Genomic DNA, 15,970 nt, shown 5'->3' with positions numbered 1-15,970 from the left:
GTTATCTATTGCGTCTAACGTAGTTCTTGTATAACCTAACATCCTTCTTTGAAACCTAATTACCGGTATACGTGTTTTGAATATTACGTTTATGTGTACGATTGCTGAAAATGTGTCATTATCCGGAGTTTTGATCACCGTTAAAGCTAACACGGATGAAAGATGGAACAGCAGAGACTGGCACAGGCAAGAGAAATAAACACCAACGTCGATGGACTGATGATATCAGTCGAAAGATTATTTGTTTTAACTGTTTTTGTTTATAACGTCCACAACAGATTCTTTTTCTACTCCCAAAGTATGTTCATATACACACTATTTAGCTTGTCCACTTAGCCTGTACTTGGTGTAGACAGTGTTGTCATTGTTGACTAGTGATTCCTAATCCGTATTAGAATTCGAAAGTTAACAGTAATTGTAATAGTGCATTTCACTCGTATGACACTGTGTTGGCAAACCAAATAGTGAGTGGTTCAACATGCTTTGTTGAGTAGAACAAGAAACAAAAAGAGTGAAAGAAATCATAATAAGCCACAGCTACTGCTGTCAGTAATTATCCCTGTACCAGGGTTTCTCATGATTTCTCAATGTAGCAGTCATGATTTTTGGAAAAAAGCAAAGAATTTACTCTAGTCTTAAAGTCATGAACCTAAGTAATTTTCTCTGCACTTTTGACAAAAATGGTAGGCCTATAATCATAGACCGATCCGCACTGTGTGGCTCGGTCGGCGAGATTGTATAGTCTGCTTAGCCATGACGTCTTGAGGAAGGCTCCCTGTCTGCATATAGTCACTACCTGGGTAGCAAAGATGGGCTACATGCGGTAGCAGTGGCACGACCTCCGCTCCAAGTCTGCTCGTCTCTGCAGTTTTGCGCGCTGGCTTACTTTTTTGCGCAATTTATCGCACATCTTTACAGTTTGTCCCACCCTTTTTGAGTTTCGCTCATTGACTTTTCTTCTGAGGTAGCAGGGCCCAATTTTTAAAATGATTACAATCGAGGGAAATATTGCTCTAAGGCTACAAATGCCTCTTACTTTTTCATTTTGATCGCAGCAGAAACAATACTAACCGTTACGGCAATACTGCACGAATGAGTGAACTAATTATATCAAGAGACAATTGTAATCTTTTTATTTTATGATGTACCACACAATTTCAGAATGAATCATAAGTTTAGCAGTTATGTTGAGGCAAAGATTATGCCGTGTCTATGATGAGCTTGGTGTGGTGCTGCCGAGAGGTTTGATGTCTTTCCGATTGTCACGTGACTTCACATGTAAATGACATACGCCGCCAAATTTCTATTACTGAAGAAATGGTGACGAAAGACTTCATCGGCAGAAAATCTTAACCGTTTTAATGAAAATCTGAACCTGATTTCGCTGACAAAATACTCACAGACAACCAACAATGCAGTGCTCAAATCACACTTAAAAGTTTAATTTCAACGGAAAATCGAAATATCAAGCCTCTGAAATTAAATTCAACTGAAATACTCATTCCAATGTAGGAGCCTCTTAAACGGAACAAGAAATTGTCGTAAAATCAGAAATATATGCACCATGTAACCTAATGCGCTTTTAAATCGTAACATCAACGGAAACTCCCTCCAAGCACAAGTGCGCGCGTGCAGACTTTCAGTCTTGCGTTTTGGGAGTTAACCGTTTCAGACATACAAATGTCCACTGTATTCCCAAAATAACTTTCGCGGTGAAAAAAATCTAACTTTGGGTCCAAAATTGTCATTTGGAAAGGTGCACGTATTTCTTTTCTACGACAAAATCCGTTCTTTCAAATAAATTTGCAAAAACGTGATACCCTATCCGTGAAAGCCATTGTGATCTGAAAATAAAATTTGGGGAAAATTGTGAAAGGCCTTTACGAATATTTGAATACGAAGTGCAATACTCGGGATATGTGTTTATTTGTCATCTTCTCTTTTGCCAATATAATCAAATCCACCAGGGCCGAAGTCAGGCCTTCCTGACTCGATTTTATTCCAGGGCACTTTAACTTTCAGCAAGTCGTAAGCATCTAGCTCGTCTCTCTTTACCAGGACGTCAACTCCTCCGACACCAGAGTCACGTTGTGCCATCTCATCGAGATCAACAAATCCGCCGACCTAATCTCGAAGATAAATACACAGTATGAAAGATTCGAATCTTATCTAAAATTAATAAATCAATCATTTAAAATATTCACGGGATGAGTTGTCAAGATCGTGATCTTCTGACAGACTACATTTTGCAGGAAACAATGGCAGAGAATTCTCAATCTGTCATGGTGTACAACCATTCTTGTATATCTTATGCCGCGACTCTGTTATAATGGATCCGTTGAACTGAAACACGCCGTGACAAACGTTTGAATGAAAAACATACTCTTTTGTACTAAAACTTAACACTATGTACAAGTTTTTGAATCACCGGTCTGTTATCTATTGAGATGAGTTAGCGATGAATTGGCGGGCCAAAAATCAGTTCTGACCAAGAATGTTTGCTTCCATGCTTTCGTAAAAGAGGGCTTTTCAGCCTGCAGTGATGACACTGAAATTATTCAGTAAAAGACGATTTTTATCGAATCTTTAATACACAGAATGAAATGAACCGTGTCGATTCCCTGAAAAAATTCATCAACGGCTAAACGATGTCTTTGTCTCAGCTCTCTTCGCATTATGGCGAGACTGTTCTTTGAAAAAACAATAATGAATATCTGTACATCATTTAACTCAGACCGGAGCACAACTGCCTTTGATTAACATTTTACTTCACGTTTCTACCTCCCGGTACGCAGTTTCTCTGACGACATTTTTATGTTAATGTACCGTCCGGTTTCTTGGTTGTTGCCTCTTTTACCAAATCATCGCACACTGACACTGAATATGGCGGGTCCCTGGCACCGTGATGGACATTCGTATCCATAATCTCACGCCATGTACATCACACTGAGCCAGCGGTACAATTAAAAACCGAAAGAGATCAAGATAAACACGACATACTTACCACTTCTTCTTCTTCTGCCTTGGTTACAAGGATCACACAGACTATGGATAGCAGGAGCAAAATTTTCATTGTTGCTTCTCTCTGATGGTAGACGTCGTACGTACGTAGTATGTGTAATGTTTTGTAAGGTCCACTGATGCTTGTAACTGACCAAGATCTTCCGATGCCGTTTAAACCCAACGTTCTGCAAATTACGAACAAACAAACCAAGGCGTGAATATTAGCCTAAAACGTCAAAATAATTTGTTCGCGCTTATAAAAGCGCTATTTGCCTTTAGACTTTACGCTAGGAGGGTTGCGACTTGTCTTTCCGTGATGAAATTAAATTTGCAGAATTTCAAAATTTGTTCAACGACAAGGGCGAGCTGGGCAAACGAAAAGTCGTTGACGTGACAGCCCAAATCTAGATTTTCAAATCTCTGGAAGTGCGTCGTTTTCGAACGACAATTGATGGCCGCGACTCACTCCGAATCAGATGTCTTTCTGCCGTCAACTGTGTCTGACACAGAGAGTGAAAGAAATTTATAGAAATTGAGCGGCGAATGGGGATCTCCTGATGTAGGATAAACAGGTCGACTAATTAATTATATTGGCTCTGCCCGCATCATTCAGAAATCAATAATCATAGCATGGCGTGGGCATATTACATTCAGTTGGACGCGCAAGGATTTGGATGATAACATCGATCTGTCACTCTGATTAAGACGCCTGCCAAACACCCTGTCGTGAAGGGCGTAGGAGTTGTCTTCAGGATTGGTATCATCCGAACATTCATAATCTATATTGTCGAAAACTGCCTTGCTGGGAATCTACGCGAAAAGCAAGAATATTCAGATTTCTTTGCATTACGGCCCGACTGGCAGCTGAATCGATAGACACACGAAAATTATACTCCTCCGCAAGTTTCCAATTTCGCGATTACGGTAAACCAAAGAAAAAAAGGATTAGACTTCAGAAACCACTGAGAAATAAATCCTATCCGCAATGTCAATGATATATTAGTCAGTTAAAACTTCGAAGGTTTTTTTGAATGTTAAGAGATCCTGTATTTTTCCTGATGGTGATACAAACTTTCTTTTGGCCAACATATAACTAATAATGTATCACTCCGCAAGGGTAACAGTTCTATAAGCTTGTACTTGGCTGTTCACTGATAGAGACAACTGTAAAAGAGTTTCTTTCCAGTTGGAAGGAAATATTTTGTACATAATAGCAGTGGATGAACAGTTAGATACTGTCTTAATGTTATCTTTGTACTTCCAGTTCAGAGCTGATACGAAATAAGTAGGGTAGTCCAAATAAAATCAAGGTTTAACCTTATTCGGCAACGGCCCAAATATTAAACGCACTAACGTCTTAAGTAATTGATACGGCAACAAATGTGGTTGTTGCCTCAGTCCCTTCACTATATTGTTGCGAATTATTCGGAGGATCAAGCAGTAGGCGACGGATTGTGCACCTCAACGTAATTGTTATGATAAGTGTGTTCTGTTTTATGAAATGTAAACTTGTTATCACGTCGATATATCGTGGCAACAATGGGCCTTGTCAACGTTGGTTGAAGACCAAACAAACAGCCACAAACAAACGCAGCGAAACATCAACTTGATTGTCGACTGCTGGTAGCACGATTGAGCTGCCGTGTAAAATCTAGTCCTTGTACTTATCGGGCGTAGTTCAAACCATGGAGGTAAAAAGATTCCCCCTTGTTCAAAACCAAACATGTTTGTGGACAGCACTATTCTCTTAGCAGGTTTTTCTCTTAGTGTAAATTTAACTTATATATGTACCGTATATTTTGAAAGAATTGTATGAAAAAAGTCGTGAAAAGTAACGATACACTGTACTTGTCCTTTTAGAAATGTAACTCAATCTATTTTTTCATGAATGCAACAGCTAGAGACCACATTTAAGCATATTGATTGTTTGAAAAACGTTAAAAGTTAGCCAATATGCTATTAAAATTTTGTTGGGAGGACACTGCTTGTTCTATTCCATACATCATGTCAAATTACATACCCGGTATTTTCTCCCTTCCCTTCACATAACAATAAAAAGACACATTGATTAACATTTTCAGTATATGGGAGAACTATTCCATACATCATATCAAAATATATACCCGCTATTTTCTCCCTTCTCTATACATTAAAATAAAAAAAGCAACATAGTGATTAACGTTTTCATAATAAGTATATTCATGCACTTTCCTAACTGTTTTCAGAGGAGCTATTCAGTCAGCCTCATACCACTCGCACAGTTTATTTCAGGAGGGCGATTTTCAGCTCGCCAGCTGTTTTCAAATCGCATGGCATGGTGTATGTGTGCGATTGTACACAGTCTTGTGGAGAGCATCACCCTCCATAGAAAGTCACAGTTTAAATCTGTGTCAAGACAAATGTTTTCGCTTTCGTCATCCACATGTAGCCAGTGCCTGAGCCTCTATTGCCCCTACCACTGGTTATTAGTCCCCGCCGCGGACGAAGTCCGGCGGGGACTTAATAGAGTTAGGTCCCGTCTGTCTGCCCGTGCATCCGTCACCAGCCTTTTCTCAGACACATGTGAAGCAATTTTTTTAAAACTTGGCCTAAGTATAGTACCCTATGATCTCTTGAAAAACACAACTTGCTTTCACAAAACAATCAAATCTGGCCCTAAAAGCTTCACTTTTTTGGATATTTAGAGCTACATCCTCTGAATCTTAATAAAAAATTACCCTTGGTTTATTGTCTTCAGAAATTGTATTGTCTGAATCTGAATCCGACATTACCTTTGTATCTTCCGAATATGAATGTGTAAGGACACTCAAATCATTCTTGATATTTCAAGAAGTACTCACTGAAATCTGATAAAACTTGGTACAGATGTTGCTATACCCGAGCTTTAGAAGTGTGCACGGATATTTCGATGTTAAGTCAAATTATGTCTAATTTCCACATTTGATGAACTTTCCTAATTAGTGTACTATGTCCAGAAACACTGCTTCAAATTTAATAAGACCTAGCACGGATGTTGAACCCTCAGTACTGTAATAGTGTGCAAAGCCATCTAACAGTACCGTATCAATGAAATGCTAATTTGCATATTTGATGAACTTTCCTAATTTGTGTGATATGTTCAGAAATACGGCGTCAAATTTGATAAAACTTGGTACAAATGCTGATTTCACAGTGTTGATATAACATGCACAGATATGCAGCAGTATCAGGTCAATTAACTGCTGATTTACACATTTAATGAACTTTTTAAGTAGTATGATATATCCAGAAATACTGCATCAAATTTGATGAAGCTTGGTAAATATGTTGATCTCTCAGTGTTTTAATTAAATGTAATGACATTTAGCAACATCCTGTCGATTAATTACTAGTTCACTTATTTAAAGTGCCAGTAATGCTAACTTTTGATAATATTGTCACCGTTCTCATTTTCAATGTAAACCATAATTCATTGTTCTACTCCCCAAAGCACGTTGATATACACAATATTCAGCTTGTCAACTCACCCAATACGTGTGTAAAGTGCATTGTTATTGTTGAAAAGTGACTTCTGGTCTGGAATAGAATTCAAATGAAAACAAAAACAATGTATTTTCTACATATAAGCGCTAAGTGGACAAGCTGAATACTGGGTGTTTATTGTTTTGGAAACAGAATAAGAATTTGCAATTGATAAATAAAATAAAAATGGCTTCACATTTTCACCACCATAGTATGAACCAACCCCATTGTTTATTGTAGTAAAGCTAGGTATCTAAAACAGGTACGGAATGTTTGTAATTGGTGATCTGTATCCTGAATGACTGCACTAAATCTGATGACACTTGCTGCAGATGTTGATTATTCAAAAGATTTTACAGTCAAGAAAGGCATAGCAATATCAATAGCTAATCATAGCAAGTCTCTTCTGTAGTGAACATAGGGGCATTTTCGGTTCATATCTGGCGTTTTGATTTTTTTAATGTTAAGAGCCATTACTCAGGCATGCCTTGAGCAGTTTCTTGCAAATTATAGCTTAATTTTGACAAATCAAGAGCCGGTACATGGCATACCTAATTCTGTCCAACTTGGTACAAGGACATAACCATATGCCATTCATACTAATGTCTACTTGTTTACAGTACAATCCAATATGAGTACGAGTCGCAGATAGGTTTTTCGTAACCTCATTTTGTTTTTCATGCTGATCATATTAACTTCAATTTAGTTTCCACTAACTAATTCCCAATTACAAGCAGGGACTGTGTCATTGCCAATGACTCGTTTGACGTCATATTATAGCCCGAGAGTGGGGGATTTGATATGGCGAGAAAGATTGTCAAATTCCCCTGTTAGTCCCGCACTGCCCCCCCCCCCCCGGTAGAAAACATTAACAGGTCCATTAATCAATATGCTGCTTGTCCTATACCATACATTATATCAAAATACATACCCGTTATTATCTCCCCTTTCTTTACATAGATAAAAAAAGATACAGTGAGTAATGTTTCCATAATATGGGAGAACATTGCTGGTTTTATTCCATACATCATATCAAAATACATACCCGCTACTTTCTCCCTTCTCTATACAGTACCATAAAAAGACACAGTAATTAACGTTTTCATTGTAAAGTATATTCATGCACTTCCCTTACAGTTTTCAGAAAAGCTATTCAGTCACCCTCATACAACTCATGCAGCAAATTTCAGAAGGGCGATTTTCAGCTCGCCAGCCGTTTTCAAATCGCATGCCATGGTGTATGTGTGCGATTGTACACAATCATGTAGAGAAGACCATCCTCATGTTTTCGCTTTCATCATCCACATGTAGCAAGTGCATGAGCCTCTATTGTCTCCCCCCCCCCCACCTTGGTTATTTGCTGTTAGTCCTGCAATCCCCCATTGGTGGAAAACATTGATACGTGCATTACCCAACACGCTATGAAAATTTTGTCGGGAGAACATTGCTTGACCTATTTCCTTAATCATATCAAATACATAGCCTGTATTTTTCCATTCTCTACATTGCAACAAAAAAGACAGTGATTATGTGTTCATAATATGGGAGAACATTGCTTTTCCTATTCCATACAGCATTTCAACATACATATCCGGTATTTTCTCCTTTCTCTATACATATGAAATATAAAGACAGTGATTAACGGTTTCATAATAAAGTTTATTCATGTAGTTTCTTACTGTTTCAGGGGAGCTATTCATTCACCCTCCTGCCACTTGTGCAGCTAATTCCAGGAGAAAGATTTTTAGCTCGCCAGCCATTTTCAAATCACATGCCATGGTGGATGTGTACGATTGAACACAATCAAATTTTCCCACTTGCATAATCCACATGTAGCCCATGCATGAACATCTATTGCCCCCACCGATGGGTATTTGGCATCATTTATAGCCAAAAAGTGGACAATTTGACATGGCTGGAAAAAATGTCCAATTCCCCTGTTAGTCCCGCACTCCCCCAGATGGAAAACATTGTGGGTGAATTAGTCTGGCTGATGAACTGATTGAGAATAAGAACATGTATTGCGTTTCCGCCGCCGCTCGAAAAATATTTGCTTCACGGGGTTCTCTCTGATACTCGTCTGGGTGACCGAGCTCGCATGGTGGTGCTTCCACTGCACAGACAAACAGTACATTGTTGTGTAAATTTGCTCAGCTCATAGGTGTTAAAAGCAATCGGCTATGCATCGACGTGCATTCCTTCCCTTTGACTGCCATGGCATCTCAAACGATTTTTTGTAGTTATGTTTCAAACTTATTTATAGGCAATTGTGTAAATATTAACACCTGACCAGTAGGTAGGCTTAGGGATCATTAGAAATGGCGAGAACAGCCATTTTATCCAATCAAGTACGCGTTTCGTGAAAGATGTAAAATACATTGGGCTGATCTAACATTTGTCTAGAACAGTGGTATCAATTGGATGTGTCATAATCGCAACCAGGCCAGTTTCTGTGTGGGGAAAAGTTGAAATGTAGAGGTGTAAGAAAAATGCTAACGCAACATTGGATTCTTATAATTCTTACCTAGAGAATTGTGTTACAGTAAAGTGATGCGCTTTGTTATTCACTTTCTGTCCTCATCGTATTTGACTTTTCAAGGAGGAAATTATAACTTCGATGAAATCAGAATTAAAGTCTCATATTTTTCATTGTGTACCGCCCACACTTGTAGACATTTTATCTCGAAGCGTCCCTCACGTAGCGTGTGAAGGTTCGTTCAAGATCGTACGAGAAGGAGATAGGAGATAGCGTCATACGTTTGGTTAATTATTGGTAAAGACTTCAGTGAGAAAAATCCAAAAACGGGACATTCCATGGTGTGCTCTTGTTAAATCTTAAGGAACAATCAAAGACTGGCGATAAATGTTTATCTCAACACTGTATGCCGAGCTTACCACTGGGAAAGCTGATCCTAGTATCATATCTTTGATTTGTATCACTGATTGTACGTCGTTGTATAAGGCTGTGAAGTCAACCAAGCTAGTCAGTTAAAAACGCCCATACGAATAGAAATCAGTGGCATAAAGGAACTTCTCCATAATGAGCAGATAAAAGAAGTTCGTTGGTCTGAACACACTAGCAGAGGGAATCTTATTTTTGTGAATGGCATTTAGACATCGTCAATCGAGAGACATCCTGTTGTATATATGTTCATGTTGACCTTATTTGTTTGAAATTGAACATTTGAAAATTTAAACTTTAAAAGAAAAAAAAACAGTAAAGGGAAATTCGTTACTTCGTTCCATAACCTATCTCCCCCATATTTAAATGGTACCTTCCTGTTTGGTATTACACTTGCTAAATGAAGTTCACTTCGTCTGGTGTCGGCGGCCATATCAAATGTGTGCGGTGTAGCACTGAGTTTTTTCATGACTTATATTCGATAATCTCATTGACGACCTTTAACATATTTTACGTAAACAGATTCGTAGCCAGCAACCTTCCAAACGTACTGTTCAGATATTTGCGTTTCTGTTAAGGCCATTGATGCGGAGTGAGCAGAGGTTATCGTAGTAAAGGTATTAATCACTTTAGTGACAATACAAAAAAAGAGCTTATCAAATATCCTCTATGGCCTGTGTCGTTCAGTCAATATGATGATGCAGCATTACACCCCTAAATTCCTCATTCCAAAGAACAAACTTCTGGTTGGCTCGGGACTGGTCAATTTCTTCAGCCGGGAGGGGGTGGGGCTCGGATTATTTTTTGCAGACGTCGAAAACAGGATGATCCCCCTTTCCAAATTTCTAAAAAAGGGTGACCCTGACAAATGTAAAACAAAAGGTGGAATATAGATGAGAGAGAGAGAGAGAGAGAGAGAGAGAGAGAGAGAGAGAGAGAGAGAGAGAGAGAGATATTCTTGGGATATGTTTTAAACTTGCAGTCATTCTGTGGTTTAATGAAATTGTTAACATGTCAGTTGTAAGATCAGAATTTCAAAGTGTCAATTTTAAAGTTTGAATACAGTATTATGAATGAGCTGTGAATGATTTTCACACTTTCTATGCATAACTACATGTCGTACATATATTGATGCCAATGCTTTCTTGTACTGAATTCTCATAGAGAAAAGAGAAAAGTATCAGGAATTTGTCATGCTTTTCATATGAACTGCAGATTTCATGATGATATTTAGTACACTTTGCACAAGAGACTTTCAATTTGAAAATATCAAGATATCGCTGACGTATATCTCTGATATATTAAAGTACCGCACCCAAAAAGCGCGCCGAAAAATATTAAACATCCAGATATCTCCGATATATGTCTGATATATTAAAATCGTGTGTCCGAATGGGTGTCAAAAATATGTCTGATACATAAAAACAACGCGCCCGATGGACGCGGCGAAAAATATTATGTGTATGAGGTCAATGTCTATGTCGATTGTCGAAATCAGTTACATGTATCAGTAAAGACACATTAAATTCACGGAATGTGCGTTACTAGAGTATCATGTCTCAAGCTATCATCAGGCCATGATTGTTCAGCTTCGTTAAACTCAATCATGTTTATTGCCAAATAATATATAAAAAGTACAATACGATTGCAATCAGTAGCAAGCATTGACAATAGCATGCCATCAATATTATTTTTGTGAAGTGATTTGTTCATAGTATCCTTCACTCAGGTTGAAGATTGTGCAGTTCAGTCGATGAAGACTTTGATGCAGTGATTTAAGTTATCTGCCACAAATAGTTTCCTTGGGTCATCACGTGACTGGGCGATACCCATTGGATGGTCTAACTTGTCCTCTCCACTGTCTATACGGTGGATAAATTTTCCGTGAACGTCAAATGCTTGGATGTTGTTTGCATACTGATCAACAACATAAACAAGTTTATCTTGACTGACGACAATACCCGACGGGCGTTTGAAGTGTCCTTCTTTTTCACCAAAGCTTCCAAATGCACGAACAAAGCGATCGTTTTCGTCGAACACCTGTACACGAGAATTGTTAAAATCGGATACATAAAGATTGCCGTCACTGTCGAAATCAATGGAATGGGGACCCCTGAACTGACCTTCATTTTGTCCATAACTCCCAAATGAATTGATGTACTCTCCAGTTTGTGTGTATTTCCCGATGCAGTGTCCATCTCTGTCAGTGTCGTTAGCCTGTCCATCCCAGTCTGTCACGTAGACAACGCCATTCAGTGGACTAATCGCGATACCACGAGGGTGTCGAAGTTCAGCTTGTCCAAAGGATCTGATCAACTTGCCATGCTTATCACACAACAAAATGTGCTTATTTCGAAGGTCAGTTATGAATTGCAAACCTTCTGTAGAAATTGCTACATCCAACGGCGCAAACTCGGTAAAAGTGAAAACCTTCTTGACGTAGCCATCTCGATCAACGACCTGAACTCTTTGTTGGAGTGATCGGCGACAACCAAATTTCCATTGCTATCGAATGCTAATCCTGTAGGATGATTGAAATATCCTTTTTCATGCCCGGGTCCACCAAAAGTCTTCACCAATGGTATGAGAACTCTAAAGTCAAATGGGGAACCAGGTATTGCTTGACCGGATACTGATATTGAAACTTTGTAATCTCCGACCATTTCTCCATGAACTGTCACTGTGTGTGTCCCATGACCATTTTCAGTCACTGTCACATCTTTGCAAGATCCATCAGGTGACGTCAAAGTCACTTTCACCTTCTGCTTCGTATTCACTACCTCGCCCCTGCGGTCTTTCATTGCAATCACAAAGTCAACCCTTTGACCTTTGATCAGTCTATGTGGAACTGTGTCAACTGTACACTGTGTGATGCAAGGATAATACAATATATGTCCGATCAGTTCCCTTTTTTTGATTTCATTGTAAGGTTTGAATTCAACAATATTTTGTTGAATTACTGCTTTGCTATCTATCCGCAGCAGTTCTTCAATTCGTTGTGTCACGCTTTTCTTGGCCGCGACTAGATCAGCTGCATTCTTGTGATGTCTTAACATTTCAATGTAGCTTACCATGCTCACGAATTTACCGTATCTTATCTGAAGCTCATCGATGTGACTTGTGATTTGCTTAACCTTGACACTGTAGGTTTCCTCAAGCTGTCTAATGAGTGCGTGTTCTTCTGAATTCAAAGTTTTATGACCTGTTTTAGCTTTCCTTGCAACTTTCTCTACTTCATTGACACTGTCCGTTCTGAGTTTATCTACGAACAGCACCTCCTTATACTTCCTCATATATACTGCAGCGGCTTGCTGTTTTAACTTTCGGGTGAATTGTATCAAAGTTTTGATATAGTCATCCGAAAATATTTTTAGTAAGTTTACATCGTGATTTTCTCTTCTATGGTCGATCTCTGTGCATGCAGAACATATTGGTATTTTGCATGTATCGCAATATAGGTTTATGGGATAGTCTGTGTGAGTTTCACAATATGATACTGTTTGCACTGCGGTCGGGTCACTTGATCTCATTTTCTTATATTCTTCTATTGGAAGTACACGGACAGCTATAGTAAGTTCTGACTGACTGAGCTTCATGATTGTTTTGCTGCAGGCACGGCAACATAGATGTAACCGACGGCCGACACAGATATGAGTCGCTGTCTCTTCACAGCACAGGGAGCATAGCCCACTCAATGCGAAGTCTTCATTTGGACTTTGCGGTGCTGTGGCCAACAATGACTGTAAATAGACGTTGTTCTCTAAACCCCTGACTCCATCAACGGTTGTCCGGCACGTCATCGCACAAGATGGACACTCAATGCTTGTTCCACCATCCCCGAGTAAAGATTGCAAGCAACGTTCACAGAAAGTGTGATGGCATGTGAGAATCTTCGGGTCTACAATGATCATAAAACATGCAGTGCAGATGAGAAAATTATTGCCAATTCGCTCTTGAACACTGTCCGGCAAGTTGACTGCTCTAGATATTTTATAGTTTGTCAGTTCACCGCCAATTCCAAGAGGTTCTGGGTCCACTTTGGTTCCATGGGTCGTCAGAGTGGCTTTTTCATCGATGTCATACTCTGAATACGAGTCATGTGATCCATTTTGCACACTGACCAACGTTCCGAGCAATGTTTCTCTTGTCGCGGCTGGAACAAATTCGATCTTATCGTGGTCAATGTCATTTATGTTTTCCACACCTTCCAATTCTTGGACACAATAAACCACGCTATCTTTAGTTAACATAAGCTGAGCTGCATTCTTATGTTGAACTAAATATTCCAGGTAGTTCATCATACTAATCAGTCTACAATAGCGGAAGTGCAAGTCATGTGTCTCGTCATTTTGAGTTTGAATACGAATATTGTATAATCTCTCAACTTCTGCTTTTAGAGCATTTTCCTCAAAAGAAAGTCTACTCCGTAAATCAGTACTCTTCTTCAATACCTTCTTTTGTTCTGTTTCTGGTTTTCTAATGTATTCGTTGCAAATTTTCATGGCTGCTGTTTTACATTTATCGACCTCCTTTGCTTTCACTTCAAACCTCTTAAGATATTTCAACAAGTCATCTTTGTATGTGTCTGCTATGGTCTTCAAGTAATCGTAACTGTGACTCTTATTCGGGTGTTCCATCACTGTACATTCGGAACATATTGGTACTTGACACGTTTTGCAGAAATATCTGTATTCGTTATTTCTATGCTTGTCACAGTGTGCCACTGGCAGGACTGAAGAGGGATCAATGGCTCGTTTCTCATTGTACTCATTAACAGGTAAAATGTTATGATCAGAAGAAGCTCTTGATTTTGTGTGGACAAGTATACAGTTGGCACAATAATACTGTAACTGGCAGTCTATGCAGATATGTGAAGCCTCGCTTTCGTTACAGATATCGCATTTTTCATTGTGTCTGAAGGCGTTACGTGCTGGTCTTCGTTGAATGGTTTCCAGCAATGAATTCAGGTAAAAGTTATTATCTAGGTTTTGTACGCCACCAGTTGGAATAGGGCACGTTTTTCTGCACGAAGGACAATGTAGAGTTCCTTTACCTTTCTCGACCAACTTCACCAGACAATGTTGACAATAAGTATGGTGACAAGGTAGAATTTTCGGCTGGGTATAAAAGTCCAAACATATTGTACAGGTCAACAAATCATCACGTATTTCATCCAGTATATCATCAGCAGTCGCCTCTTTTGAAGTGGCCATCTTCGTTTCACTGGTCAAGCCATATAATATCTACCTGTTCAAATTAGATGGATAATATTAGATATTATTCCCTAAATTTTTCCTCGTTCGGCGAAGGAAAATACGAGAGACGTGTTGACCGTGTCACCACGAGTCGAGGACGAGTGGTGACACGGTCATTATTTTGCGAAAAAGGGACTATCGATCCTTTTAAACCACGGAAAGCTACGGTACAGTATTTAATCGGTAATTGTTGTGTTTCATGGAGTCAAGTTTATTTCATATGATGTGTATCTGAAAACATAACAGCAAGAGTAATCAACAAATTGCGAAGGGACGGAAGGGAAAGCCTGGGAGAGTTAACTGTACGTGCATCTTACCATATTGGCCGTATAATTGCATTTTTAAATCTATGAACTATAATAGCAATGTATGGCGTAGTCCAGGGCGCAGGCTAAGCGGCTAGATATGTATCAACAATGGGTATGTTGATATGTATTTAAAGTCTTTATGTACTTTGACCTCTGCGTATATGTGGTGATATCATATATTAGGCCAAAGTAATTAAATTCTTTGTTTTGCGTCCCAACCCGCGTAGGTTTTTAAGGTTTTCATGAAAAACACACACAATGTACTTGGATAGGAAATTTTAGGACTAAACGCTTAGCTTTTCTGAACTAAAAAATTTGTTACAATTTTTTATGTGCTGCAATCAAATAACATTGTGTTAATTTTCTTGTGTGTGTTTTTCAGCCGCTTAGACCCGTACCTTTTCCCATTTAGAGTGGACGCAAAACAAAGAATTTAAATACTTTGGCCTTACGAGTTAAAGGAACTTGGCAACATCGGTATGAAAGAGAAACGTGTGCACGAAACACAATGTCCTCTCGAGTTTCTATGTCAGTTTGTCAACACATAGGAAGTGTTTAATTGTTAAAAATAGAAGCCTTCTTACGCCGCCGCCACTCGCAAACAGAGTCATCAAAAGGGGTCAAACAAACTAGAAAGCAAAATGACCCAAGTTACATTTAACTTTAGCTTATTCTGTGGACTAACATAACAGGTTATCGATACCGTACTTCGAATTCTGTCCCCCTTTTGCCGTTTCATTTTACCATACATCTTTACCGTATTCTAAGCTTGACCTATGGCCAAATTTAATGACCATAGGGAGTAACGCTGAGAACTTTTCGCATCAACCTGTCGGCCCTTGCATTATATCTAAAAATATCCGTCTATAGCTACTTCAATTACATTTTCTGTAATTTGCTATTTTCCTACTTCTTTCTTTTTAAGTTATGAAACAAGGGCAGCGGTTTTTATCAACATAATTATACATTATAATAAAAATATTTAAGGCAGTAAATGAGCT

General features: G+C 38.8%; 1 protein-coding gene across 2 annotated transcripts; it reads right to left on the bottom strand.

Annotated features, from left to right (window-relative positions):
- Nucleotides 1–1,413: 1,413 nt before the first annotated feature.
- LOC139125928 (uncharacterized) lies at nt 1,414–14,593 on the bottom strand. 2 transcript variants are annotated; one of them, XR_011550412.1, is made up of 3 exons: nt 3,470–3,575; nt 3,005–3,188; nt 1,414–2,124 (listed from the first exon to the last, which is right to left on the bottom strand). XR_011550412.1 is itself a non-coding variant. In XM_070692006.1 (3 exons), exons 1-3 carry the CDS (start codon nt 14,543–14,545, stop codon nt 1,924–1,926), a joined length of 471 nt encoding a protein of 156 aa, XP_070548107.1. In that variant the 5' UTR covers nt 14,546–14,593; the 3' UTR covers nt 1,414–1,923. The 2 variants fall into 2 exon arrangements, 1 of the variants encoding a protein (XP_070548107.1); XM_070692006.1 differs by lacking the exon at nt 3,470–3,575 and adding an exon at nt 14,460–14,593.
- Nucleotides 14,594–15,970: the final 1,377 nt, after the last annotated feature.

This window comes from Ptychodera flava, assembly GCF_041260155.1.
Source record: "Ptychodera flava strain L36383 chromosome 3 unlocalized genomic scaffold, AS_Pfla_20210202 Scaffold_26__1_contigs__length_13983176_pilon, whole genome shotgun sequence".
NCBI lineage: Eukaryota > Metazoa > Hemichordata > Enteropneusta > Ptychoderidae > Ptychodera > Ptychodera flava.
The sequence above is the reverse complement of the archived record's forward strand: the minus strand, read 5'-3'. Positions and strand labels throughout refer to the sequence as shown.

Coding starts and splice junctions, on each gene's coding strand:
- LOC139125928 (XM_070692006.1), bottom strand. CDS start 14,545: ATGTTTGGACTTTTATACCCAGCCGAAAATTCTACCTTGTCACCATAC. Junction 3,189..14,459: donor GGTGAAGTTGGTCGAGAAAG/GTAAAGGAACTC, acceptor CGTAATTTGCAG/AACGTTGGGTTTAAACGGCA. Junction 2,125..3,004: donor AGGCAGAAGAAGAAGAAGTG/GTAAGTATGTCG, acceptor CTTCGAGATTAG/GTCGGCGGATTTGTTGATCT.